We start from the raw sequence: 27,415 nt of genomic DNA, 5'->3' as shown, positions 1-27,415 counted from the left end.
CGATATGTGTATATTATTTGCTCGAAGAATCCGAAGCATAAGCAGAGGTGAGTTGCGAGACGTGGATATGGCTATGGAAGGTGGGTGCTAATCGTGTGCAGGCAAGGATAGATGGGGTTTTGGATACTCTAGGAACGACGCAGTAGCATGAAACGATGCGATTGATGGATCTGAGAATACAATACGGGAAAGAGGAGGAGCTGTATCATATGTATGCATAACAAAGCATCACAGGCGTTTAACACGGCACTAGGAGATTGGGATAGGACACTCAGCTACTGCAACAAATCGAACTCGACTGCACTTGCAGGATAACTTCACAGCCATAATACTCTTGTATATCATTACGTCGTAACACAACTCACCCCATACTCCCCCCACTCCTATCCCCCGAAATAATCCCCGCCATCTTCAACAACTCCCTATCCATCTCCGCATCCCCCGTACCCAGATTAACCCTCCTCCTCGCCTCCGCCTCCCTCTCCTGCCACGCCCACTCTTTGCGCTGCTGTTCCGCAACCTCATCCCCACCACACCCCCACACCTCCAGACACTCAATCTCAAAGCGATCCTGCCAGTCCTTCTTCTTCCTGCCGGGCAACTTACTCGGAAGGAACGAGCCGCCGCCCTCAGACAGATGCGTGAAGACCGCGAATTCGAGCGCGTCGTCGAGGTGCAGGGAGACGGGGCCGGGGCGGAAGGGGGAATGTGAGAATTGTGTTGAGGAGGCAGTTTGCGTGGGGATGGGGGTGCCGAGACCGAGGCCGGCGGGGTGGGTGGGCGATTTGGAGAAGTAGGTGTAGTCTTTGCTGAAGGTGGAGGCGGGGAAGATGTCGTGGGTGGGGGAGAGTTGGAAGAGCTGGGTGGAGGAGTCGCCGAAACAGGTTTTGCCTGTGTGTTTCCATTGTGAGGATATGTAGGCGCCGTAGATGAGGGTTTGGTTGGGCGCGCTGGAGGTTATGCTGGAGGGGTGGCGCTTGGGTGGGAGCATGTCTTGTAATGCGCGTTCGCGGGTGCTGGAGGGTGTGGTAGGGAGGAGACGACCTTTTACGAGGAGGATAGTAGGCGCGCGCCAGTTGAAGACTTGCTTTTCGAAGGAGCCCATGCTGAAGCCGTGGGTATTGCCGCTGTATAGTGGACGTAGTCTGCGGAAGAGATTGCTGCCCTTGATGAAGAACGAGAGTTGGCTGAGTGTAGTCAAGTTCAAGATCTCCCCAGGTTCCCGTAGAACCGGCTCCAGTTCTGCCTTTGGTGGAGGTATCACAGGTTTACTCTCTTGGGTTGGTGAGCCAGGACCTGCCTTCTTTTTGGACAGGTCGAAGTCCTTCGCAAAGAGGAAGTGCTCGAATAGTGGGTTAAGGCCGTTGAACAAGTATGGCATCGTTGTTGAGACGACAGTGTTGAATGTGCGATACATGACACCCGGATGGTTCTCGACGTTGAAAGATGACAATATGACATGTGCCGCCTGCCGTAATTCCTCGACCCTCTTGTCTGAAAGATCTGGTGCCAGTGACGAGAGGCTTTGCTGCGCATCGATCGGCGCAATGAGCAGCAGCAGCTCCACCAGCTTGAGGAAGTTGTCCGTCGGTATGATCGAATGATGAACGTTCGTCTGTTCCCCATGCTTGAACGCGTCGATCGCATCCATAGAGTCCAATGCAGCCAGCACCAGCTCATCATCATCCTCGTCCTCCCCCTCCTCTCCCTCGTCCGGCGCATCAATCGCCCACCCCATATTCCTGCTCCCGCCCTCCCCTTCCTTAGCTTTATCCACCTCCTCCTTCTCCTTATCCTCTAAACTCGACCGAATCCCCTTATCATAAATCGCCAAACTCCTATAAACCTCCCTCAACCAAATCTCCTTCCCCCTCTTCTTAAGCACAGCCCCATACCTCTCCGTGAGTATAGTAACAACCTTGAGCAACGCCTCCTGTGTAAGTATAGCCGGGGCCTGACTCGGAAGCGGGAATGCGCCAAGGTAGCTAGCCATCTGAAAGACAACAGAGCCCACGCCCAGCGCATCTGGCAGTTCGAGGAAACGACATAGTGTACTTTCGCTCCAGTATTGTACGCCGGATTCGGTGTCGGCGAGGGAGCGAAAGACGGAGTTGAAGCAGTAGAGTTCGAGCGGGGAGAAGCTTTTTGACGCGAAGCGTTGGGCGATGGTTTGGGAGAGTTGTTCTGGGGGGCGTTAGTTGGAGTGTTTAGGCGGCGACTGGGTAGCGGCTGGTGTAGAATGGGAAGTAGTGGACTGCGTGTACATACCCAGCGTCAGTTGCGGGGTATCGTGCGATGCTCCTTGACCCATGATCGCGGTAGCTAGGCGGTTTCGGCGCGAGGTGGCATGAGCGGGGAAGTTCTTAGGTCGTCGCGTCGCGATGCTGTGGCTCCATGGGCGATGACGGAATGTGGGTTATCTCCGATAAGACCGAGACTCTGGGTTCGACACGTACATTGTCTATTCTCTTTTACATCGAGGTGCATCTACGGCGTATCATCTCATCCACGCTTTCAGATCGAACCTTCGCATTAGCTCTACAGGATATGAAGAATGTCATCGCTAATATACAGCGTCTTTTCCATGCATCTATGCTACGCGACGTAGCGACGCAATGGAGCAACGCGTTGAGCAACGATCTTGTGCGGAAAACATCACACCACTCAAGGGAAAGAATAGACATCCACTTACGGAGGATGATAGAATCAAATAAGCTAGACGCTCACATTGCGTTAAGGTCTTGCTAACTTTCATCCTGACACTAATGTAGTCTACAGGGCAGTTCAACCCCTACCCCGTCCGCGTCCACCCCGATCCCCCCGATCACCGCGACCGTTTCCTCTGCCACGACCGCGTCCACCCCCGCGAACCCATGTCGGCGCATCTCCCATGGTGAAGTTATCACTTGGAGAAGGTCCACCTCGACCGCGGCCGACATTGTAGAACCCAACGGGCGGAAGAGGGCCGGCGGGAGGCGGAGGAGGAAACACAGGAGCTGAACCATCCAGACCACTGCCACGACCCCCGCGGCCAAAGCCCCCACGACCGAAGCCTTGGACGCTGTGAGAAGCTCCGCCTCGTCCGCGTATAAAGTTCATGGTGTTGCTGTTGTAAGGTGGATGACCGGTACTGGAACTGCTCTGTCCACCACGAGTACTAGGTTCATCGCTGCTGCCGCGACCACGTGTGGAAGACCTAAGTTCATAGCGAGGTGCTTCGGCAGAACCTTCCACGGCAGGTCCGTTCGTATCGGCAGTTGTATGGCCCCTACCGAATCCTCCACGATGTTGGCCACGGCCGCGGTGAAAGCCTCCGCGTGCAGCATTCTGCAGATTTTGATTATCCATGGCTTCACCGAAATCATCCAAATAGTCCCACATGGATTGAGTGTCTGTCTGGCCTGGCGAGGATTTTGCCACTGAAGCCCACGTTGGTGCTCCTGACGAACTTGCCATAGAAGCCCCCGTCGCTGCTTCCGACGAGCTCGTTGTGGGACCCCCCGGTCCAGGTGGGTAAGGCGAAAGGCCAGGCCCGAAATGACTTGCCGGTACCTTTATGCATTTTGGGGCTTTCGGGGTAGGAGGAGCGACGTATTCGACTATGAATGTAGCGCCGTACTTCCTCAATGCGGTCTGTAGATGTGGTAGCATGGCGCCCAAATCGCTTGCTTCTGGAACCCGGTAACGAGCAGCCATGGTTTCCGCAAAAGCCTCGTCATAGGCGTACATTTCCTCTTCGATTGTTCGCTCAAAAGCCGATTTGTTAGTTTCAGGCACCCTCTCTTTGACCCACTCTTCCACTGTACGGAGAATGGTATTGCCTTGCTGTTTGAAGTGAAAATCGACAACGTCTTTCCAAAGTGGTGGCGGCTCATCGAGCCAAGCTATAATGGCAGTGCGTACGGTATGGTCACGGATCTTTCTGTTGTACATCGCTGAAGGCCCGTTTGGGCTGCGAGTATAGCCCGCTTCCCTTCCTGGTTCGTTGTACCATGGCTCCTCGCACAGTATCATTGCTTGTATGGAGATCAATACTTGTAGCAATGTCGACTCCCCAGAATTCCATGGCTCTCCAGACCATGTACCAAGTAAAGATAAGCAAACTTTACCGTCTGCGTAAAGATTTGGGTTGATGTTTAGACGACCGCCCGCTGTTCCCTTAAAGTTGACCTCCGGAGGGAGGTTCGGAAACATCTGGCCGCAGAAGATGTCGAACTCGAAGAGGCCATTTTCATACGGTGTATCAGCAGGTCCGACAATGACGCACTTGAGGATATCGGGCCTATCCTCGCAATAGCGTACGAAGATGCCCGGTGGCAGGCCCGTTTGCAGCGTCGTAATCTCTGTGATCAACCGCTTGAACCTTCCCGGCTGGGAGTCCATGAAGCCCTTCGCTGTGTTCCAATAGTAATGAGTTTCTGACATCAGCGTGGAGTCTACATCCCTCAAACCGAGGCCATCAGGTACCACGACGGTCGCCTTGCCGCCTACGCTATCGGTCGCTGTGATCATATGCGTTTGAATGAATTTGGTAAAGATGGCAATGTGGTCGCATACGTAAAGCATCGTCAGGTCCTCGTCATCCTCGAAAGCTTTCGGGTTCGTATTGAAGCTCTGTAGCATCAGTGAGCTCTGAGTAGTGAGGTTTCGTAGACATTCGGCTAGAGTGGTCACCCTCTCCTTTGCGTCGGGTACCCCGTCATTGAAAGAGAGTGTGAGCAAGTCTATTGTCTCAGGTCGCGCATATCGAGGGCCAAAGAGCGCTGCATTCGTACTGGAATGCGAACCAACCATAGTCAGGAAGGAGAACAGCGCCCGATAGAGGTATTTGCGGTTGGTTACGTCGGTCAACGAATCGTTGCGTAGGAGCTCTGCGCAGTATGGGAGGATCTTGCTGTTGTTGAGCATTTCCAAGATAGCACCGGGAGGATCGAAATCGAAGCATGTCTCCCGCTCGAGAGAAGGAAGCAGATCGGTCAAGAAATCCAGGACTGTGATGCTGAAGTAGTCTTCTTTTTTCCGTGTAATCCGCGCCTTTGACATGAAGTCGTCTTTTCTGTCCACCACATGTTTTGGTTTGGGTTTGGGTTTGGTAGGGTTGGGCTTCATCGAGTTCATAATGTGTTCAAAGCCTTTCGGGGTTGGTGCTTTCCCATACATTTCTTCCAGTGCTTCAGCATTAAAAGGCTCACCGTGGATATCATATTCGATTTCGCTTAAGTCTTCGGAGGTATCGTCGACGTACATATCGTAATTATGTCCACTGGAGCTCGAGGTATGCCCGCCGTAGCCCTTACCACTAGGCATGGATTCTCTCGAAAATCTGTGACCGTCCAAGGGACCTGTATTTAACCCTCCGCCGCGGGTAGACTTCTGGATCTTCATGGCCTTTGATTTCGACTCCGGCTTGACTTGCTTGGATAAGTTCCCGAGATTTCTGGACTCCCAGATGCGTCGATCGAATCCACAGAGGAGTGCCCATATCAGGAACAACCGCCCGCCCACACAACACCATGACACGTTCTGTGAGGCAAACCCGACCTTGGATGACTTTGTGAAGGCGACTGGCTCGCATGCGATGCATGAGCGCGTGTTGCATTTACTGCATCTGAGATTGCAGGATAACTGATCCACTGTACCGTCCGCCCAGTCTTGAAACAGGTTCCGAATATCCAGTTCCGATGAAAAGAACAGGTCGTTGCATACGCGGCATCTGCGTGTCCTGAGGTGATTTGTGAGTTTCGCGAAGGTGTCTAGGGTAACATAGTTCGACGGCGTCTCGGGCTGGTAGTCTGCGATCCTTGGATCGTCCTTGTCTGCTTCTGCCATAGGTTTGACAGGGCTCGTTGTATGCATGGCTGACCCGTCATCGGAGTCGTCCCTGTCTGCGTCGATTGGGTCTCCTTCCGACATCGTACCAAACTCTCACAATAAGCAAAGAGCCTGGAGGTATCCCGTAGATCCTTGGGTGACAGCAGCGGGCTGGAAACTAGGTCGGAAGGTCGTCACGGACCTTGTGGTCGCCAGATACGTTTGCCAGAAGACGTTGTATGCTGCGAGCAAGTTGAGTGATGATAACGATTGGGTAAAACAATGCTCGCACAAATACGCGGAATGCGAGGCTGATTCCACGGTCACCCCAGCACGTGCCGCAAACCGCAAACGCTGCTCATGTGCAAGCTGCCGTGTAGCGAGCGGCGCAGTGACGGAAGAATACGCTGGCACTTCTGATGTTGCGATGGGGTGTGGAGAGAAGGTCAGTAAGAGCGAAAGGCAGCGACGGAAACGGAAACAAGGCTAACTACGGATAGACGCAGTCACCTTTACTTGCCTGGGGGATAGGTGGTCAGCCGCGCCTGCCCAATGGGAACTCACTGTTGTTACACAGGCGCCGCGGGTCTCAGCCGCGGAGTTGGGGCTGAGCATGTGACGTCGGTGCCTAACCACATTCCTGGGAGCATCTACATGATTGCGGAAACACGCTACGACCGCGCAGTCACATGGGCATGAATATCAGAATCAACAATTATGCTAAAAGCATGGGTAGGTAAGTGTCGATACATCTGGATCTTTCCAGATCGCTGTCTCATTCATGTCAAAGGTATGAGCCAACGGCCATGCCAATGACCCTAGCTCCTTCCCAACACGAGCAGCAAACCTATTCAAACACCGCTGCAGATGCACGCTCAGACGCTTACAACATGACCAACCCGATACCGCCCATGTGGTCCTTGCTCGACTGGTTCCGCGAATCAATGCCACCCGGTATCGGCGCAGCGCGGTAGTTGTAGAGGTAGTAATGCAGGGAGCCGTCTCCAGCGCCGAAGCGTTGCTCCTCCAGGAACAGTGGGTTATCGAGAAGGGTAAGCGCGTTGAAGACGTCAAAGTCGGCCTGGTTATGTTAGCAAAGATATGTATTGGAGGGTAGGGTGCTCACCTTCTTTGACAAAATCAACGCGTCCTTCATCAGCAAGTTTAGTCGCTGCTTGAGCTTTGTCTTGTCCTTGTCTTCCTTATCGAATGCTACTTCTGTACCGTAGTAGAAGAGGTATGCCGCCTTGATGGTGTTGTGCTTCTTGTTGCCGATGACAGTGCTCTCAAGGTTGTAGAAGGAGAAGTAGTCGGTGATCTTGTGGGTGTTGGGGTCCTCAACAACGTAGCTCCACACGACTTGCTCCTTAGGCTTCTCCTTCGGCGCCATCCAGTGCTCGAATTCGGTCTTGTTGAAGACTTGTGCCATGTCCATGCGCTCCAGGTATCGCCTCAGCAGATCAACAGCTGCGTCAACGTCCTTGGCCTCCATCTCGCGAAGTCCAGGGGTGGAGGTGGTGTCTGGGAGTTTGTACCGTATGATCTGGCGTTGCTTGGTGCTACCGTGGGGGAGAGGAGAGAAGCCGACATCGTAAAGCTTCTCCCAGTCGATGGCGCGGTGGAAGTAGCGGGCTGTTGAGACAGGTGTGGGAAGTAAGGAGCCGACAGTGTATACGGCCTGGAATGTGCCTTCGACGTAGCAGCGGCGGGTAATCTCTTTGATGAGGACGGGCGCTAATCGCTTGGAGCGGAGCTTCTTGTGGACGCAGAGGAAGTTGACTTCGGAGCACTTGAGGACCTTGTCGCGAACGCGCATTTGTATCGGGATGCCTGAGATGAATGCGACGAGCTTGCCTGAGGCGGTTGCGCGGACACCGACATGCCATTCCTTCTTCCAGCCTGGCGCTTTCAGGGCCCTGCTTGTGTTAGCTAAGCCTCCAATCCCTCTCCAATGACCTACCAGTTCAAGAATGACGGCGAGTACTTGAAGCGGAAGGTCGCATCCTTGTCTTCAACGTAGTGGTTTGTGAGCAGCTCGTATACCTCCTCCAGCTGCTTCTCGTCCTCCAGGTCCATTGTCACCCACTCAAAGCCAGGGTACATTGGGCTGGGGTTCTTGTCCACCTCGTCAATCTTGATCTCCTTGATTGGGCCGTCCTTGATCTTCTCCTTGTTCGCCATCTCCTCGAAGCTGGGTACGGGCTGTGTCTTCCAGAAAGCGTGACTGGCCATGTCCTTCTGGCTGCCTTGCGGCGCCAGGCCCGTCAGCATCTCGTTGATGTTGAGCTTCTTGATCAATTGCGCGAGTTCCTCCTTGTTGTTCGCCTTGCCCTGCAGCTCGTTCGCCAGCCCGGGGTTGTTCGCGAGCAGCATGTTCATCGCTTCCTTGGGTAGGACGTTTCCTGCGGGCGCGTTCAGGTCGGTGGTCTCGCCAGCCTTGCCTTTTCCGCTGATGGCATCCTTGATCTTGCGCTTCCTGCTCTTCTTCTTCTTTTCCGACGCGCCCTCTGCGCCTTCCACCGTCTCGGTCGCGTCGTCGCCGCTCTCGTCTGCGGATTCGGCTTCTGCCTGCTTGCTCGATTCGGCGACAGCTTCGGCCGCTGCCTGCGACGTCGCGTCGGGGTCGGAGATCTTGGAGGCTTCTTGGGGCATGATGGAGGGGTGTAGGGTGTGTCGGGGGGCTAGCGGGGAGGTGTGGCTGTTGTAGTCTTGCCTGGCAGCTCAGGAACAGGTAATTGAGCACTGAGAGCTGCTTTGGGTGGGGCATGGAGGGGCAGCCTGAGTCGCGGCTGCACCTGCCCTGTGCCGTCATCACCACAACTTCATTCACAGTACACACGAACAGCTGGTCGTCAGTGGTCACAATCATCTTGGTACTCGTATTAGGAATTCGTTTATTATCCAGTTGTGAAGCGAACTTGACTACGACAACTAGAACCAAACACATGGGTATCTTCTAGCCAAACTCCAAAACACCCGCCGAACGTCGGCCCTGAAAGGCGCCCAAAAGCAACAGTAGCAAGGGGTATCGTACAAAAGAAAACGCTCTCAAGATGCCATCGCGTCCAAGATCCACAACATCGCCACCATGTCCTCCTCATCTCACACTACATCACTCATCCGCCCCTTCTACACTCACTTAACCCGCGTCCATACCGTCTCAGCATCCATCTCACAACCATCAGTCGCTTCTCCATCCGTCCAGCACATGCATGTCAACACAAACAAACCCTACCCACCCCACCATCCTTCAGAACGGGACCTTCCCGGGGTAAACCCCGGTCTAGTCACTCAGGCACCGTAAAGGGCTATACCTGCTGCATCGGATAAAGGTGAGGAGCTGGTGTAACAAGACAGTCGGGCAATCCAAACAACACATAGTGTGTTCTTGAGCTTCAGTGTCTTGACTCCAAGAGGGTGGGGAGGGCTTGCTGGTAGCGGCGCGGTGGGGCACCCGGTGAGGCGCACGAATGCGCTACTCACCCTATAGGTGGCACAGGGCCGCTACCTTGTCAGCATTGAGTCTTGTGTAGAGGGAGGAGAGGCGGTGGTGGTATTGAGGTGGATCGGTGAGGGGAGGTGGAGGGGGGTTTCAGTAGGTGTTTTCCAGGGTGCTCGAGTGGCGCTGGTGTGTGATGAGAATTCGTGGCGTTGACATCGTTTTTCTCATGTTCGTTGGTATCCTCGGTCAGAGCTCTATCCATGTCTAGGCAAAGTCCTTCCTGTAGAGCGGGAAGTCGGTTGTCCTAGGCTCACCAGTCGGGCACGGATCACTCGAGTAGGCGGGCATCTTGGGCAACGAAGCCATCTTGTGCTTGCGAAGCGGAGCAGCACCAAAGTCCATCTTGGCGGTAAACTTGCGGAGCTCGGCCTTGTCGAAAGGAGCAACCTTGGGTTTCATGGCCTTAGGATCGCCCCACTGCGCAAGTTGGCCCTTGGCGGCAAAGTCCTCGATCTGGGGTCCAAAAAGACCCTCAGGATTGACGTAGACCGGGAAGCGCTTCTCGTGGATGTTGAACGGGTTGTGCTCAGACTTGTAGACGGGGATGTTGAGACCAGGTATGGCGCCGGAAAAGACCCAGTGATCCTTGACGAACGGATCGAAGTTGTCGGGAACGTTACCAGGGCCGTTGGCCTTCCAGGCAAGAATCATCGACATACGGAAGGGCTCCTTCTCGTACTTCATGCCGAAGTTTTCAACCTGCTTCAAGTATTCGCGGCCAAGATCCCATTTGTTAACCGCCCGGACCGTGTATTCCCTGTAACCCATGTAGAAGCCAGTGCGCGGGTCAGGTTTAACGCGGAACTCAAGTTGGCTGGGCTGGTAAGGATGTTTGGCGTTGAGATCGTTGGGCCTTCGACCGTGGAGTTCGTTGTACAGAGCGTTCAAGATGGCGCAAAGCAGAAGACGGAAGTAGTTGTTGTCGTGAACGAGCTCGATGATCGTTGCACGGTAGCCAACACACTTCTCGCCAATCTCGCGGCTGTTAATGGAGTCGTAGTGTTGCTCCATGTACTTGATTTGAGCTTCCAAACGAGCTATGTCTTCGAGGGATTTCCACTGTCGCAGCAGAAGGAGCGCGATCTGGCTGTGGTTGTATGTGGACGCCTCGCAGTAAGCGTTGTGGACGTTGTCTTCGTAAGACTTGATCTCGCGGGGCGCCAGATTGTCAGGTACTTTCCTCTCCAAGAGACGGATCAGGGCACGATTGTAAACGGCTTTCACCAGCTTGAGGCCTACCCAAATCCCACCGAGAGCCGTCTTGATCAGCCCATTGAATACGGAGAGCATTTCCCGAAGGCCCTTCAGGCCGGTCTGGTAGCATCCTAGCCAGATGTCCCAAAAGTACGCATCTTCGCTCCCGCCGAAAAGACCTTCCATCGTGACCAAGCTGACATCGCGAGAGTGTGACCAAATCTGCATCCAAGATCGGATACGGAGCTTGATCACAAGAACGATGAGATTCCAGCCGAGAAAGAAGACGTCGCTCAAAGCGGCCTTGATTATCACAGAGAATTTGGTGTCCGGTTGTCTTGGTCTGGCGGCGGCAAGGTCTGGGAAAAGGCACTCTCCGATGGTAATCCTAGTGATAGGTCGATCGAATACTCTGTCGATGCGACGCGTGCTTGTCCGGGCTTCGTACCAACGTCTCGCTTGTCTAGCAATCCATTGTACTGGGGCGGTTGCAACCGTCTTTGCAAACCGTCCACACAGGAAGAGAATGTGGCCGATGGGCGGCAGTTGGAAGTGGGCGATGAGGAGGAGTGGATACGAGAAAAGGACTTTGATTATCTTCGGCCATGCTACGTATCCTTCTGACCATCCGATGCAGTAGTCGGTGATCAAGCCTACCCAAGCCAGGATCAGACAAGCATATCCGATGCGGCAGCCAGTGTGTCGAAAGGAAGCGTCGATGTATTCAGGGATCTGACCCAATGATTGCATAACGTGATCCTTGCCTTTGACGATGATAGCGATCCATGAGGCCATGACGACAGCGGAAAAGACGGCGGCGAAGATTGCGATGACATCGAATGTGGAATACTGAGGCGTCCACATTACGTGCATTGCAGTCGTACGATCTTGATGAAGCTCATCGGAGCGAGCTCGTGTGCGAGACTCAGCCCGAGTATAGTCAGGAGAGGGGTAAGCGTAGCCGTCTATAGTAGAACGGTCGGACTCAGGAACAGGGGTAGAGGAGGTGGACGGAATGGCCGGGATGGCGTGGGTGATGGCGGTAGCAACAACTATAGGGGAGGTCAGTCATCGTATATATCAAAGTGAGCACCGAGCAGTCGAAACTTACCTCCGACGGTTTCAGTGAAGGTGACAGTGATGGTAGGTAGAGGTTGTTCAAGCACGAGATAAGTCTTAACGACCATCTCGACATCGGAAGGAGGTAACGGCCATTTCGCACGATTCCAGACGGCGATACCCACCATGTACAGTAAGGCGTCAGCCCACCACATGATGTTGGCGGTTGTTGTCGCGCACTATCAGGAAGACTGAAGTATCGTGGGTAGAGGTGTCAGGTGAACGGAGGTGTCGCACTGCGAGCTATGCGCAAGCAAGCTGTTGGGGGTGGCAAGAAGCAGGTGTGATCAAGAAGTTATCAAGATCCAATGTACCGTCAGTCGTCAGTGCGTAAACAAGAAGTCGCAGCGGGGGCGGGGGAGTGAGCTTTTATGCACTCCAGGCAGCGAGGCTTTAGTGCGATTAGGTCAGCGACGAGTGTTGTTTTGGACCCTTTTTTGCGAGGTCGTGGAGGTGGGGGACCATAAGCGGGGTGGCGGAATGTTTGTTTCATTGAGTTGTGTTGTGGTAGACGTCGTGGTGTTTGGTGGTTGGGAGGTTTGTGTGTTGGAGTGAAAGGGGAAGTTGCGAAGGGTGGATGGAAGAAACTGTGGGGACGCGGGAACATCAGCGACGCGAGATAGCGAGAGGAACACCAGAAACGTGTCTAGGACGTGCGTACGGATAGCAGATAGACATAGTGGCCTAGATTACCGTTAGTATGTTGTTCAGTTGCGTGGTCCTTACCTGTGCTTATCAGCAACCCAACAACGCTCACTGCACATACGGAACGACGAAGTAATTTTGATGAACTATATCATTTCCACTACATCAACCCGACTGATGCAGTCTCTGCGCTATGCTACTCACTATTCTCTTCTTCCGGTACTGAATCGCGACTGCCGTTGACATCAAACTCCACCTCGGGGTATTTCCCACCAACCGTAACAAAAATACATTAGATCCAGTCCATCGGTCATGACAAAGCGTCCACAGGACGGGTATATAAAGAGAACACACTGTATGAAGGAGTAGTAAACCAAGGAAAAAGAGATACGCCCTGCGCTGTGCCGGCCAAGGGCACACGCCCGCCCTTTCGATATCGTACATTGAATCGCGACAAGATGGAAATGTAATGGAAAAGAGAGATGTATGATGTGATGGCGAAAAGACAAAAAAGGGTATCGCTATGCAGGTGAAAAGCAAAATCTAGGATCTAAGTGTAGATGCTCAAGCTCAGGACGAGGTACTCTGTGGTCCGCGTATCGTGGTGCCGTTCTGGAACTCGATTGTGAAGTTAACGAGATCGAGTTCAAAGGGGCCGACGTCGATGCTGCCGCTGTTGGAGTTCCCGTTGCGGTCGTCTGTGAGCAGGGATTGTATGGACTCCTGTGCGCTCGCGGCCACGTCTAGGTCTTTGCTTTCCTGAAGCGCGAGGAGCACCGCTACACGGGCAAAGTCGAGAGCATTGATGTTGCTCGAGATGGGCTGTGTTACGAGCTCCTCCCTCTGGGCTTTGGCTTGTTCGTTGGGAGCCTCGGCTTCGTCGACCTGGCCGACCGTTTGGCGCTTGGCTAGATGGCCAGGGACCTGCGCAGGATGAGGATGATGGAGTACTGGGAGCGTACGCGACGGGTGAAGTGCGGTCCTTGAGTCCATCGAATGAAGACGCTGAGGGATTGAACGAGAAGCAAGACCATTAAAGGTAATGAGGGCGTTCTCGGCTGCGCAGCTGAGCGAGAGCTGAGAGAACAACGACAAGACACGGGTGGCATCCAAAGGAACGTTGAACTTGGGGGCGGTCACCTCGATCAGGCGAGGAATACCCGAGCCCATCGTGGCGTTGTTGGCAGTGCCCTCGATGCTGGTTGTGGTGCAACCAGTAGCATCGTCGTTCGTACATGTCTTTCCTGTGAAGCCGTTGATGCATACACAGTTGCACGATCGGTCGCCGTTGAGTATGGCGACACCGCCGTTCTGGCAGGTAATGATACCGCTACATTGGTCGTTCCCTTGACCCGGCCCAGACGTGGGAAGTGGTGCAGCAGGTGCGTTGGGATTGTTCATGTTGTTGTTACCCCCGTTGTTGCCTCCGTTGTTACTTCCTTGAGTCTCTTGAGCGGCAGAGGTATTGGCGCCCTTGTTCTGGTTTGGTAGGACGACTAGGAACACGGGAATGACGACCGCGGCAGCGATGACGAAAAGCAAGACTATGAGGAGCGTGATGAATGTCCACAAGGGCATACCACAGCACCTTCGACGCGGCTTCTGCTTTTCGTTGCTGAATCCAGAGTCGGTAGCACCGTTGCGTCCGTTACCACCTGACGGCCACTTCGTCATGCTGCCGTTGCGGAAGTTCGGGGTACCCCGACCAGAGCGGTTGGGAGTTTCTTGACCTGGTGGTGGGAAAGCGGCGAGCATCTCAGATAATCCAGACTGACGAACTTGGTTCCTGTCGGGAGCACCAGTTTCCCAAAAGTCCAACCCAAGTCGACTTGCTGTGCGTCCGCGATCAAGGTTCGCTGCCAGTCGCGTGGCTCTTCGAATGAGATCTGGTAGACTCGTCAAGCTGCCGCGCGCTTCAGCGTCCCGGACCGCGTCCATGTCGAGCCTCGCGGGCCGTCGCATACCCGCACGCTCGGACATTCCGGGGTGTCGCAATTCCTGTTGGAGTGGTGATGCAGTCCCAACATTTCCGGCCTTGCTCTTGAAGTCCTCTATCGTGTCCATGGAGTCCATTGAGACGGACCTGCTGAGAGGATGTCTTGAAATACCCGACGGACTGCCATCCCTCGCTGCGAGTGTTGCGGCTCCGATGCCCATGGCCCCCGCGCCAGGCCTAGAGCCATCAGGCTTCTTCCCTTCAGGTCCGCCCTTCTTGTTTCCAAAGCTGTCCACTGACTTGATAGTCATCAGCGATGGCTTAGTCCTCCTGCCCAAGCTCGCCTGTCGCAGAAGGGCGGGCGATTGCTGTACGAGGCCGCTTCGGTCGTCGGAGTCGGTCGGGGTCGGTGAGATGGTATCGCGACTGTTTATGGTTTCGCCGTCGTCCGAGTAGAGGTCGTCATCGGGGTAGAAGTCATCCTTGTTAGTCGGGAATACGTTGCTAGAGGCAAAGGATCCGCGTTGTGACTGTATTCTTGAAGAGTTGTTCTCCGACTCCTCGACGATAGGTGACACATACGACATCTGTGTGTAGTACGACGAAGGCCCTCTCCGCGAAGAGGGCGGTGGACCGAGACTTGGAAAGCGTCGCGCTTGTTGGATACTTGGCATAGGCGGTTGGGGTACAGGAAAGTCGGGTATGGAGCCTATCGAGGAGTCCGAGGCTATCGACGAGGTAGTGATTGGGCGCGAAGATCGAAATGAGTTAGGTGAGAAGGTGTCGGCATTCGGATGTAGATATATTGATGTTGGGGAGGTCGGCGAGGGAAGATCGGGCGAGAGCTGCTGTATAGGAAACTCGTCGGATACAGGGCGTGCAAACTGTGGCGGTGGTCTCAGTCTTTCTGGAGAGCGAGGTGGTAAGACAGGTGTCGGATCGGCTTTGTCCCTGGTATTGTTTGGCAGTGGCCATTGTGGTGACGGCGATCCCGAATCAATGTCACCTCTGCTTCCCGAAGGCGCCGATTGCTGTGACTGTTCTACACGTTCCTGAGAGTTCTGCATGATAAGCTGGTTTGGTCGCCGGGGAAGACCAATGATCTTCGACGTGTCTGGGAGTTGGGTCCTCTTTTGCGCAGCCTGCATCCGCTCTCTCGCCGCCCGTACCGAGCCCTTCTTTGCGTCTCCATCGCTGCTTGCGCCTGTTGCACCGTATGCTGCGGCGCCCAGTCTTGGATCGTAACTCATGAATTAGATGTCGAGATGTTGACGGTAAATGTGCCACTCGACACAAGTCTGGCTGTAAAAGGTTGTTGTGCGACGCGAGGTTCACACCCTCGGTGCGCGTGACTGGTAGAGTCGTCGAGTCTGCTCCAGGCAACGTGTGGGTTGTAAGAGTGTTGAATGTGGGTACTGTTGTGCGACTGTTGACGCATACGCACTTGTTGCAAGACAGCTGATGGCCAATGCGGACATGTATGACACGCAGGCCCCGGGGTACTCGAGCTCCCGAATGCTGGTCCAGGTACCTTCTCCAAATTACAGGCAAAGAGGTGAGAGTAGGGTAGACTCCAGGAACAGACGCGGTGATTTGATACGTGTCGGTACACGCGGAAAGCAGCGATTCCTTGCGTGAGTGACAGCCAGTTGCCTGAGGTTTCAGAGATTCAGGAACCAGGAGGTGACTGATACACCGTATCAGATATCGACTAACCTACTCTCACAGATCAGAACGAGTCCTTTGCATGATCGGTGGTGCTCTATGAGGACTCAATAAGGACAGCAAGGGCTCTGCGGACGGAGAGTACACCGTGATGCAGAGTATAACCGAGCCACTATAGCCCAAGAGCCTATGCAGCCCAGCAATAACATGCCAAATACGACGAGAGCGGACGCAGAGGCGAGGAAGAAGGGAAGGTGTAACGTTCTCTGTTGCAGCACCGTGGCGCTGATCCCAATGGGGTTTCATAGAAAATCCATGTACTTACAGTAAGAGGTTCGCAGCCAAGTCAGACGAGCGTTGTCGGAAGAACGGCTATCGATAGCACGCGATGAACGAAGGCGGTTGAATAGAGTGACAGGCCGTTGAGCCAAGTATAGGGAATATGTACAAAGGGTAAATGCGGGGACTAAGCTACGCGGAGGTGTCGAAAGTAGTAAAAAGAAAGTATAATAGTTAGGATGCGACAGAATGGTGGTGGCGCAAGAGCTTCGAGCTCGCGAATGGCTTCAGGCCGAGATGGAATGGAAAGAGTGAGGATAGGCAAAAGGCACGAGAGACAGCGACGACATGTCACGCAAATACAGAAACTTTGGAGTGGCAGGCAGGGCAGATTGTGGAACACGCAAGGTTGGCATGGTTCAGAGTTAGAAGCACGGACTAGAAGGTGTAGTGCAGGAAGCGAAGACGCCACGACATGCGCGGGCGACTCAGGGGCCTCGTACTGGTCACCGTCTATCGAAATCAGTATGGTGCGACAGTCGCGGGCAACGCACACGCTCCCGCCTCAGCACGAGGTGAGGAGAGGGCCCCAAAGATGCGCCCAACGTGCGCTGGTGCGAGAGCGTGCGCCGTTTCGAAAACGTCCGCTGCATTCACTGTGATGAGGGTAAGGTTTTCTCGAGGCGCGCCTGAGGAGCTATTCGTGGTTATTCGTGGTTGTCAGCACTTGGGACGATCCGGTAATGTTGTAGGATGCTTCAGATGCTTGCGGCCATGGTGTGTTTTACATAGCATCACCTTGCGTAGACGAGGCGGGCCCGCGACTCGGTCTCGAGTGTCGTTCCGGCCAAGACAGCCCAGTTTAGAAATCGCGTGCTGTTCCTGCATGCATGACGCTTTTTTGGGGCCAGGCAATACGCCTACTGCGACGCTCACAAAGGGTGCCTGCAGGAGTGCGAACCATTCTGCCTGAGGGCGCCGTTGACGGTGTGCGCAGCAACGTTCCAACGCTGTCACTAGGGATCCTAGTGATCGGGGAAAGTGCCGAGCCAGCGAGATTGGACGCAGGGTCGCGATCGAAGTTGATTTTGCGAGGCTCAGCGAATGGCTGTGGAAGACGGGATTGATATTAGATGCCGAACCACGGTGACCGTGATGGCGGGATCGAAGGTGGACAGCTGGGAGTAATCAATTCGAGGCGTCCCATAGATAGCGATCGACAAGCGAGATCCAGCGGCCTTGGTGCGTCGATTACACCGTCCCGCGTCTCGTCCTACCGCGCCAAAACCTTGACGTGATATCTCTGAAATATCCCAAGGCTGACACTATCTCGCGCAATCACCGGTAGAGTTCGTGCAGAACCTTGGATGTGGCCGTTGGGCAGGCACCGGCTCAGTCTGCCACGTGATGTCAGCGTGGCGGAAATTATGGGCAAAAAAAGAAACATCCGACAACGCCTCTATCGACTCGACCCGAGCAAGTGCTCTGTGCATACGGAAGCTGCGGTCGTCGCTACCAAGATCAGCGAAGATCCCCACCTGGGCATCCCCATGTACCGCACACGTCATATATGGATCTTATACCACCAGACTCATGTCCACACTATTGAATCTACTGAATCCTGCGGAAAAATGTTTACACTCCACACATTTGCGACTTGCTCGTGAGAGGAGTGTATCTGCAATCTTGGTATGCGCCTGTGCTACCAAAACATGGCGGGGAAGTAACTGCTCGGGCTCAATTGGCAGGCACGACGGATAGCTGCAGTATGTGGGAGCGTTGGTGCAACTGCTGCAGCCTCCCTATTGACCTCCCAGCCACAAAGTCATGTACGACAACTGAACCCGTCCTCGAGTCATCGCTCGTGCAACGTCGAGTACCCACGCGGAAAGCCGAGCTCAGCATGTCCGAGATGACTCGGATGGCTACGGACGACGATGGAGAAATCGCGCAGCCGATCAACATCGCCTCTCAGCAAGTTCGTGGAGGGTGCAGGACTGAACTGCTCCTACAAGTTACTGAACTCCATTGTAGGGCATCGCCATCGGATGCAGCCGCACATTCCGCAAACCCGTGACACCCGACCAGAGCTCTGGGCATTTACTGCCGCATACTGAGGCTTCTCCAGACGGAGGTGTACCCCTCGGGCCATCACATGGCGCATACAGCCAGCTATCCACGGACATCTTCACTGACCACGGTCCTGCTCAAACAGCGACAACGTCCACGCTCTCGAGACCATGTGCAGTTTCAACCTCACCTTCTCGACTAGCCAATATCCGGGTTCGGCGTGCGAACAATGGCTCAACGCTGGTACATTCACCAGCCCGCGCTGGACATGCCGCGCGGATGAGGCAGATCTTCGAAGACGCCGGCCGTGATCACCAGTCTCCTCAACCTGAGCAAGGCATCTCATATCCCCAGCTACCAAGCACCTCCAGAAAGGCCTCGCCACCAGTGGAGCATGGCAGGAATGAGCAACATGCTACTCTCACAATCTCTCCGGTACAACGTCCAGGGTCCCCGTGCATGTCGAGAACGTCGTTCAGGATGGTATCACACGCGACGCAGGCGAACAGTCCTCGCATATCTGAGCAGAGTTCAGATGCATGGTCGGACGACTCTGGATATTTCATCGCGGGCTCTCGAAACCGCACTGCCAGTCTTACTGGTCCGCCTAGAGATCGTATCAACGACTGGCTTGCAAGCACATCCCTACACGAACAGGAGACATGCGGTATAGAAGATGTACTCGACTACCAGTCTACTAGCCATTTACCGCGCTCTTCGTCCGGGAAGGATGTGTTCAGCAAGGATAACACCCAGTCACCCCATCAAATCAGCACAACCACAATCCCAGACCCATTTCTCGAACCCGACTCTACCCTGCGCATCTCCCCCCTCTTCAAAGCTCTCCCTCCACGGCGCCCTCGCAATCAGCCACACACTCCAACCCAGACACAAACGCCTTCTCCAACGACTGTCACCATCCGCCCTCACCAACCCGCAGTAAACCGCCCGATCCTCGAAGAGGGCGGTATTCAACTTAGCCCTCTCAGCCCCAACGTCTGTATCGAGCGCGGTCCGTCTCGTTACCATTCTACGCGTACGTCGCCGATTAAAGAACGACGAGCGTTGCGGTATACTATGAACGGGGGTGAGAATCAAAGCGAAAATGGCGGTGTCGGACTACAAAAGGGGAAGGGAAAGGAGGTGGTTGATGCAGAGGTACAAGGTAGTCCGCTTGCGCCGTGCAAGATCGGTGTCGGAACGAGATTCCAGCATGCAAGGCATGGGGTGAGGGGAGTGGGTAGGTTCGGTCGGTGTTTGGGGACGTGAAAGGTCGCTGGTAGGACGATTCAATCAGCTGAAAAGAATTGAATAGAAGAGTCGGAAGTGGGCTGATTATTGAGTATTACTGCTATATCTCAACAGGCAATACCCATCAACACAGCAGAAGACTTGGATAGATCGATAGTATAGAGTGGAGCATATGACATTGCATTCGTACAGGCAACTCGTCCGCAATGAACGTGATATATACTTGTATATTCATTGTCCCTCCTCCGTCTTCTCCTCACCCACTTCATCCTTGATAATCCTGCAAATCTGAATCTTACTCTTTCCCGCCCTCAGTACCAGCGCCTCCCAATCCACAAGATAGTGATACGGATTGAAATCCTTGCCCGGCTCGATAGTCGCCCACTTCAACGCGGTCGGGTTGTCAGGCGGACCAGAGTTGGGTACAATGACGTACGCGCCCTTCTTCGCGATCAAGCGGCTCGCTTCGGATTTCGAGTTCGCGAGACCGGCGGCGTGGAGGACGTGGGGGAAGGATCCGGCTTGGAGCATGGAGAGGGGGAGTGTAACGACATCTGACTTGTCGTGCTGAGGTCGTTCGGGTAGAGTGGTAGTTGTTGGCTGTGCGGTGGAGGAGGCGGCGTAGGCTTTCTTGTATTCGAACAGCTCTTTTTCCTCCTTCATGTGTTCCTTTGGCTCGTTGGTGTCGCCCTCGTCCCTGGCAATCGCGTTCCTCAGCGAGAATAGCGAGAAAGTATGGGCTCCCTGGCCGAACGCGTCCTTGTGTGCGGCTTCGGCTTTCTTCGCGTCTGCGGCACCGTGTGCTAGCTCGACGATTTCGCGGGCGAGTATGTGTTGGGCGTTGCGCTTGGATGGGTCTTGGTTTTGGCGGTTCATTAGGAGGCCGATCTCGTCAAGGGGGAGGAAGGTGAAGAGCTTGAGGTAGCGTTCGACGTCGGCGTCTGCGGTGCGGAGGAAGTACTGAATAATTTGTCAGTGATAGCATGGTAAAAGATTGCGGAAAGTGTACTTGGTAAAGATCGAACGAGCTCATCATCTGGCGGTCAAGCCAGACTGCATTGCCCGCGCTCTTGCCAAACTTCTCGCCAGACGCTGTTGTAAGCAGTGGTGTGGTGAGACCGTAAGTTGCTACGCTTGGGTCTTCGTCGCCTTCTGCTCCGTTGTCCATGCGATGTATCTTGCGCATATGACTGACGGCGCCCATGCCGGCGATGATATTTCCGTACTGGTCAGATCCGCCTATTTGTAGTTGAACGCCCTGGTTCCGGTACATGCTCCACCAGTCGTAGGCTTGGAAGAGGGGGTAGCTAAACTCGGATATAGCCATACCCTCGCCGCTTTCCATTCGTAGCTTGACCCTGGACGTGTGAGCAGCATTCTGCACTCGAGATATGAAGGACTTACGAGTCGCGACTGAGCATAGCACCCAGGCGCATACCAGACCCCAGATCCCTCATCAGCTCAACTGCACTCAACTGGGACAGCCATCTCCTGTTGTTGAGGATATCCTGCTTTCGGCTGATCAAGGGGGAGTACTGGTACTTGATGCCCAGGCATTTGACATTCGTCCACAGCTTGTCCAGTTGGCGCTGTATGCTCTCCACATTCATAGACTGCACATCTTCGCCTTGCCGAGACCGAGCCGTTGTTCTGCCAGAAGGGTCGCCAATCTGGACGGTGCCTCCTCCTAACTAGCCATGATTAACTCGCGTTGTGTGCATCGAGTCGCGGGTGGCTCACCAAGCTGACGGTGTAGTAGCCATGGAGGTACATCCAGTACAGCGCCATAAGCGGGAGAAGGTGGCCGACATGTAGAGAGGGGGCTGTTGGGTCTACGCCGACATATGCGCCGATGCGCTTTTCGGTGAGCAGCCAGTCGAGCGTCTGGCGTCCACTATAGCAGTTAGCGGCCATTGGGGGAGGCTGTTCGCGACATGCTCACCCAGCGACATCCTTTACAAATCCACGCTCTTCAAGTACACTCAACATGCTCTGGTGCATTCCCGCCCGCACTTGTCCCGCATGTTCCTCCCATTGCGCCTGGCGTATTACTGGGTCGGGCTCCTCGTCGGCCCATCTCGCTGCCGGTCGCTCACCACGGGCAAGCACATGCTGATGTCGTATGCATTGCCGACATACAAATGGTCGGGGCCGTGGTAGACGTCGTAAGGCTGACATGGCTGCCCATTGAGCGGCATCAAAACTTGGGCCCATGCCAAAATGTTCCTAAATGCCAAGATGGGAATTCAATGACCCCGATTGGCTGGAGCTCTAGTGCACCTCGCAGCTACCCCGACCTCCGCACACGTCACCTGCACCTCCTCGGCCTCTTAGTGCCTGCATATGCATCATTGTGCTGCTGAATACCTTAGTTGTTGGTCAATGCAAACTCAATACTCTCCTCATCATCCGTCCCGTCCATCGTGTCTTTCTGTGTGCTTTCTATCATTATCCTACTTGACTACATAGCTTATCCTGACTTTCTGCATTCGATACCATGTACGCCGCACTCAGCTGCCATCCTCCGCTGGGCCAGACGACTACCATTCCATCCGATCGAGAATCTGTGTGTTCAATCTGTCTCCCGACTTGAGTCTCATCTAATCACACACTCAGGTAAGGATTACTGTAGTCATTGAGAGCTCAGCCGGGCCGGAGAAGGCGTGGGAGGTCGCTTTGTGGCACAACTTTGATACTCTTGATCAATGGACAAGCACTAGCTTAAAGCCAAATGATGGGGCATGCGTGGTGAGCAAACGATCGTGCCACCTAAGCTCGTCAGAAGCTAATCGCAAATAGACGGTAGTCAAGCCCAATCACTCAAATGTCCAACGTCAGTACTATACAATTGACTTAGCCGGCCGACCCAAGCACGGGTCTTCCCTATCGTACACCATCACTTTCAGAGCTTCAGAAGTAAGTAACATTCGCTCTACAATGGGCTGGCTGGATTGGCCATGTAAAGCGATCAATCGCAAGTTGTCGCTAACATACCCAGAACGAACCGTGGAAGTGGGCCAACGAACAATTCTCAACCTCAGACGGTCGCCTCATCTACCAGTCACCAGATGCGTTGAAAGAAGATTTGACTTACTATCTCGAGGGCCTACCACCATTCCTCAATATATCCAAAGAACAAAGCGATACGCCCAACACTGTTCTGTGGGACCTCACCTACCCCATCAGTACAGCGTCAGGTAAGCAGCCCGGTCTGTCAGGCGAAAAGCTCGGTAAACCGACGAATCTCTCCCGCTGGTTCGCCGAAGTACGACTATGGGCTCCATGGCTCGCCCCGAGACAGGGCAAGGACCGATTCCAACCTGATAAGGATGCCATGTTGGCCGCATTCGAGCGTCACGATGGCACCCATCTGGCACTGCTTGCTGTAAGTGGATTAAGTGAGGTATTGACAACCCTCAACCACGACGGCGAAGGCAGAGTCGTCATGAACGCCAGGAACGATAGCGAAAAAGATGGCACTGTGCGTATCGTTGCTGCAGTGGGCATGAAGCTAGACGACGCAGTAGCAGCTTCGATGTACTATGCTCGCAAACTCGTAATGGCATACCAAGTATCGGCAGGACTGGTCAGCGAAGAAGAGAAGGCCTTGATTGACGACTTCAAACCCCAGTGGCTGGAGAACTGGTATGACGGCTTGACGTACTGCACCTGGAACGGCCTAGGCCAGAAGCTCAATGAAGACAAAATCTTCGAGGCACTGGAGTCACTACGCAAGAACGAAATCAATATCAGCAACTTGATCATCGACGACAACTGGCAGTCGCTCAACACCGAAGGCGGCGATCAGTTCGACAACGCCATGACAGAGTTCGAAGCAACCAAAAGGGGATTTCCTCGTGGCCTCAAAGCCACAGTCAGCGACATACGAGAAAAGTACAGCCACATCCGCCACATCGCTGTATGGCATGCCATATTTGGCTACTGGGGTGGCATTGCACCTGAAGGCCGCATAGCAAAAGACTACAAAACTAGTCTTGTCCAACTCAAAGACGGCGTATCCGGCGGCAAGATCACCGTCGTAGCCGAAGAAGACGTCTCGCGCTTCTACAAAGACTTCTACGAGTTCCTCTCTTCCTGTGGCATCGACTCCGTAAAAACCGACGCCCAATTCTTCCTCGACGAGCTCCACGACTCGGACGACCGCCGCAAGCTAATCAAATCCTACCAAGACGCCTGGTCCATCGCACAGCTACGTTCCTTCTCCGCGCGCGCTATATCCTGCATGTCGCAAGCCCCGCCCCTAATCTTCCACTCGCAACTCCCGTCCAACAAGCCACGCATGCTACTGCGTAACTCGGATGACTTCTTCCCTGAGGTACCGGCCAGCCACCCCTGGCACATCTTCTGCAACGCACACAACTCCATCATAACGCAATACCTCAACATACTCCCCGACTGGGACATGTTTCAAACGAGCCACGACTACGCTGCCTTCCACGCCGCCGCACGCTGCGTCTCCGGCGGCCCCATCTACATCACCGACGTCCCCGGGCAGCACGACATCGACCTCATCAACCAGATGACAGGTAAGACACCGCGGGGCGACACCGTTATCCTACGTCCCCACACCGTAGGCAAAACAACACAAGCCTACAACGCATACGACGACACCGTCCTCCTCAAAGTAACCACCTACGTCGGCATGGCACACACCGGCGTCTCCATCCTCGGCGTCTTCAACTGCACTCCCAAACCCATCTCCGAACTCATCGCCCTCGACGCCTTCCCAGGCGCAGAAAAAGGCACCTACATCATCCGCTCGCACACAGACGGCCAGGTCACGGCTCCAACGAGCGTAGCAACTAACAACGCGTTTGTGCATATCGAACTTCCGGTTCGTGGCTGGGAGATCTTATCTGCGTTCCCGTTGATGGAGTTTGAACTGCAGAGAGGGGAGGGCAGTGAGGCGGCGGGACCGCGCAAAGTTTGTGTTGCGAACTTGGGGGTTGTGGGGAAGATGACGGGGGCGGCGGCGATTGTGAGTGCGGATGCGTATGTGGATCGCAGTTCGGGTAGGCTGAGGGTTTGGACGAGTTGTAAGGTTTTGGGGAGGTTTGGTATGTTTATTCTCTTTCAAAGTTCCCTTATTGCTTTCCTTCATGATGGGTTTGAATATTTACTAACACGTCACAGCACTGTGTGTCTCAGACCTGCCAAAGCGCTCCATCGAAAACGACTTCTTCGCCGTATTGTTCGGTCGCCCTGTTCCAGCACACTGCGTCAGTGTCAGCAAGGAATGCGAGAACGTGCTTGAGATTGATACGGTGCGGGCATGGAAGGAGACTGATTCGAAGGCTGGATGGAGTAATGAGGTTGTTGTGGAGGTCGTCATACGATAAGCATAGACTTTAAAAAGAATGAGGAGGGGAAAGAGTCAAAGGCAAAAAACCATCGCATCCAAAGTCGTCATGTAGAAAAGACAAGTCTTTCACTTCCAGGTATCTTATATGCATGCAAAACCCACCACTAACGCCCCCACCACCAAACTATTGTGCTCAGAGAGCAAAGGAACAAGAGCTGTACACTTTTATCAATCCCGCCCGTTGCCCTAATCGCAAACAATGCGTCATTCGTACAGCTGGCATTCCAAGGCAAAACATGGCGGTCGTACGAAGTCTGAACTGAGGTTATCAACACGGAATCGAGACTCATCATAACTTGACGCCCCAAACACCTCGTCCGCCAGCAACACCGACCCACTCGCCGCCTTGCCCTGTCAGAGCGCTCTGAGGTGCCCAGCTAATGTTGCCGACTTCGTAGTCGCACCGCCAGCTGGCATAGGGTCCCTTCTGGCCCACGGGCACGTTCTGCGCGCCTGCGGCTCCGTTGGCGGGATGTGTGGTCGCGGGCTGTACGACGGGAGGCTGTGTTGAAGCGTGTTCCCCGCTGATTGTCGCGCCGTTGTTTGCGTGTAGCAGGTCCCAGATGAGGACGAGGGAGTCGTCTCCACCAGAGGCAAGCATGCCTCTCCGCGATGGGTTCCACTCTATGCTGTTGACGGACGCAGAGTGGCCGCGCAGTTCGAGTAGGGCTTGGCCTGGCTGCCGCACGTCGAGGATGCGGATGAGGTTTGAGTCGGCGGCGAAGGTAGCGAGGAGGTGGGAGTCGTGGGGTGATGCGGCGAGACGGAGGAGCGGGGGTGCGTACGACATGGTCTGCTGGGCTTTGGTGGGCGACATGCGGCCTGTTGGCGAGCCTGGACCTTGTTAGCAATTGGCGTCGGAAGTGAATACAGAAACTGACCCTTGTCTTTGTCGCCGCCCTTGTCTGAGGGCTCGTAGATGATGGTGCTGTGCTCTAAACTGCGGAGATCGAACATGCGGACACTGCCGTCGGCTCCACAACTGACAAAGACATCGACACTTCCGGCGCAGAAGCGTACATCGAAGACCTCCTTGTCGTGGGCAATCAACTGGGTCTTGGCGGTAAGCGAAGGTATGTCCCAGATGGTGCAGGTCGTGTCTATGCTGGAGGTGATGATGAGCTTGGGCGACATGGTATTCCAATCGAGGGAGGTCAGCGGCGCGGTGTGTTCAGGGGTCTTGGAGTTGGAGAGGAGCGCGAGCGGCGTGAGCTTAGGGAGCTGGGGCTCTCGCGTGTTTACGGAGGACGAGCGCGTGATGGTATTGCTCATGTTGTTTCCGGAGGCCTGAGGCAGCGACCACAAGCGCAGATGGTCGCCAGACGTCGCGAGGAGGTCGGTCGACTGCTTCTGCGACGACGGCGGCTCCCATAGTATGCGCGTGACGGGGAAGGAACATGTGGCTTCGGCGATTGCGTTGTACTCGAGGCCGTAGGGTGTGGCGCCGGGGGCGGACGTGTCTTGGGGCGCTATTTGGGTGTCGAGAATGCGGATGAAGTTGTGGTTGTCCTCGAGATAGCTGCCGACGGCCATCTTGCCGGCGCTGTTGCCGCCCGGGACGTTCCATTTGCACCAGTCGTAGGCGTAGATGCTCCAGGGGGCGAGGTAGTTGCTGTTGGAGGGCACCTTGTTGCCGTCGCTGACCATGGTGTTGCCGTGTCCCATGCCCTCGTGGTCCATGGTCGAGTTTGCGCGCGGCCTGATGTCGGCGAGGCCCAGGGGCGACTGCGATGCGGCGCCCGAGGGAGTCGTGGGGTAGTACTTCTGGGCGGGCGTGCCGGCTTGGTACTGTTTCTGCTCGGGGGTGTTGGAGAAGGGGACGTATTTCTGGTCGGGGCCCAGGCCAGCTGGGCTCGAGCGCGAGTAGGAATGGGCCGAGTGAGGGGAATGCTGGGGCTGGCTGATGGTGTTGGAGCGCGTGGGCAGCGTGTACTGCTGGGCGTTGCTGGCTATCTGCGTCTGGGTAGGCACGACGGGCGCCGTGTAGGCGTTGGCGGGCGCGGGTCGCTGTTGCTGCTGCGGCCCCGGCGGCTGTTGTTGTGGCTGCTGCGCGGGCTGGAGGGCGCCGGGGACTGCCGGGGAGCCATACTGCGAGTTCTGAGGGGTTCCATGGTCGATGTTGATGTTGGGCGCCGAGCGGTAATTGTCGGGCGAGCTGTACAGGTGCTGCTGCTGGGGCTGCGCCGACGCCGATGAGGGCACCTGGCCGCCGCCAGCAGATATGTGCAGCTCCTCGTTGGTGCGCCGTCGCGGGGCGTCGAAGGTCGAGGTGGCCTGGGGCGGTGCGGTCGAGGGCAGGTAGGCGTCGCCCTGGGCCGGCTGGTTCGCGCTGCTCTGGGGCAGGAAGGCGTCGGTGCCGGCGCGCGTGGTGCCCTGGGTGGCCCCTCGCAGATTGCCTCCAGGCGCTCCTATGCCTACAATTGCGAGATACTCATCAGCCCACGTTCACGGCGGTGCCCAAGGCCGACATGTACATACTCCCCAGCGCCGACGCCGCTGCAAAGATGCCCTGCGCCGGGTCGTTGTGCGCATTCTGGTGGTGGTTTCCGAAAGGCATGGC

The 27,415-nt window shown here is 55.1% G+C and overlaps 8 protein-coding genes across 8 annotated transcripts; 1 reads left to right on the top strand and 7 right to left on the bottom strand.

Annotated features, from left to right (window-relative positions):
• Positions 1-361: 361 nt before the first annotated feature.
• Positions 362-2,311, bottom strand: RTC5 (Restriction of telomere capping protein 5; the record flags this gene model as incomplete). Its single annotated transcript, XM_049368608.1, has 2 exons — positions 362-2,184; positions 2,308-2,311. The coding sequence occupies 2 exons, from the start codon at positions 2,309-2,311 to the stop codon at positions 362-364; spliced, it is 1,827 nt and encodes a 608-aa protein (XP_049219573.1).
• A 473-nt stretch (positions 2,312-2,784) lies between these two features.
• J4E78_008004 (uncharacterized protein) lies at positions 2,785-5,870 on the bottom strand (the record flags this gene model as incomplete). The annotated part of the gene is made up of 2 exons (XM_049368607.1): positions 2,785-5,822; positions 5,864-5,870. 2 exons carry the CDS (start codon positions 5,868-5,870, stop codon positions 2,785-2,787), a joined length of 3,045 nt encoding a protein of 1,014 aa, XP_049219572.1.
• An 824-nt stretch (positions 5,871-6,694) lies between these two features.
• On the bottom strand, positions 6,695-8,463 carry J4E78_008003 (uncharacterized protein; the record flags this gene model as incomplete). The annotated part of the gene is made up of 3 exons (XM_049368606.1): positions 6,695-6,892; positions 6,938-7,727; positions 7,772-8,463. The coding sequence occupies 3 exons, from the start codon at positions 8,461-8,463 to the stop codon at positions 6,695-6,697; spliced, it is 1,680 nt and encodes a 559-aa protein (XP_049219571.1).
• Positions 8,464-9,517: 1,054 nt separating this feature from the next.
• J4E78_008002 (uncharacterized protein) lies at positions 9,518-11,781 on the bottom strand (the record flags this gene model as incomplete). The annotated part of the gene is made up of 2 exons (XM_049368605.1): positions 9,518-11,559; positions 11,619-11,781. The coding sequence occupies 2 exons, from the start codon at positions 11,779-11,781 to the stop codon at positions 9,518-9,520; spliced, it is 2,205 nt and encodes a 734-aa protein (XP_049219570.1).
• A 1,060-nt stretch (positions 11,782-12,841) lies between these two features.
• Positions 12,842-15,457, bottom strand: J4E78_008001 (uncharacterized protein; the record flags this gene model as incomplete). Its single annotated transcript, XM_049368604.1, has 1 exon — positions 12,842-15,457. One exon carries the CDS (start codon positions 15,455-15,457, stop codon positions 12,842-12,844), a length of 2,616 nt encoding a protein of 871 aa, XP_049219569.1.
• Positions 15,458-19,703: 4,246 nt separating this feature from the next.
• Positions 19,704-21,386, bottom strand: J4E78_008000 (uncharacterized protein; the record flags this gene model as incomplete). Its single annotated transcript, XM_049368603.1, has 4 exons — positions 19,704-20,432; positions 20,482-20,830; positions 20,877-21,163; positions 21,213-21,386. 4 exons carry the CDS (start codon positions 21,384-21,386, stop codon positions 19,704-19,706), a joined length of 1,539 nt encoding a protein of 512 aa, XP_049219568.1.
• A 583-nt stretch (positions 21,387-21,969) lies between these two features.
• Positions 21,970-24,832, top strand: J4E78_007999 (uncharacterized protein; the record flags this gene model as incomplete). The annotated part of the gene is made up of 5 exons (XM_049368602.1): positions 21,970-22,038; positions 22,089-22,220; positions 22,272-22,388; positions 22,471-24,550; positions 24,627-24,832. The coding sequence occupies 5 exons, from the start codon at positions 21,970-21,972 to the stop codon at positions 24,830-24,832; spliced, it is 2,604 nt and encodes an 867-aa protein (XP_049219567.1).
• A 312-nt stretch (positions 24,833-25,144) lies between these two features.
• On the bottom strand, positions 25,145-27,412 carry J4E78_007998 (uncharacterized protein; the record flags this gene model as incomplete). The annotated part of the gene is made up of 3 exons (XM_049368601.1): positions 25,145-25,689; positions 25,737-27,269; positions 27,334-27,412. 3 exons carry the CDS (start codon positions 27,410-27,412, stop codon positions 25,145-25,147), a joined length of 2,157 nt encoding a protein of 718 aa, XP_049219566.1.
• Between the last annotated feature and the right edge of the window lie 3 nt (positions 27,413-27,415).

Source organism: Alternaria triticimaculans (assembly GCF_023758025.1).
Source record: "Alternaria triticimaculans strain BMP 0046 chromosome Unknown scaffold_13, whole genome shotgun sequence".
Lineage (NCBI taxonomy): Eukaryota > Fungi > Ascomycota > Dothideomycetes > Pleosporales > Pleosporaceae > Alternaria > Alternaria triticimaculans.
Note: the sequence above shows the minus strand (reverse complement) of the source record. Positions and strands in the feature narration are given on the sequence as shown.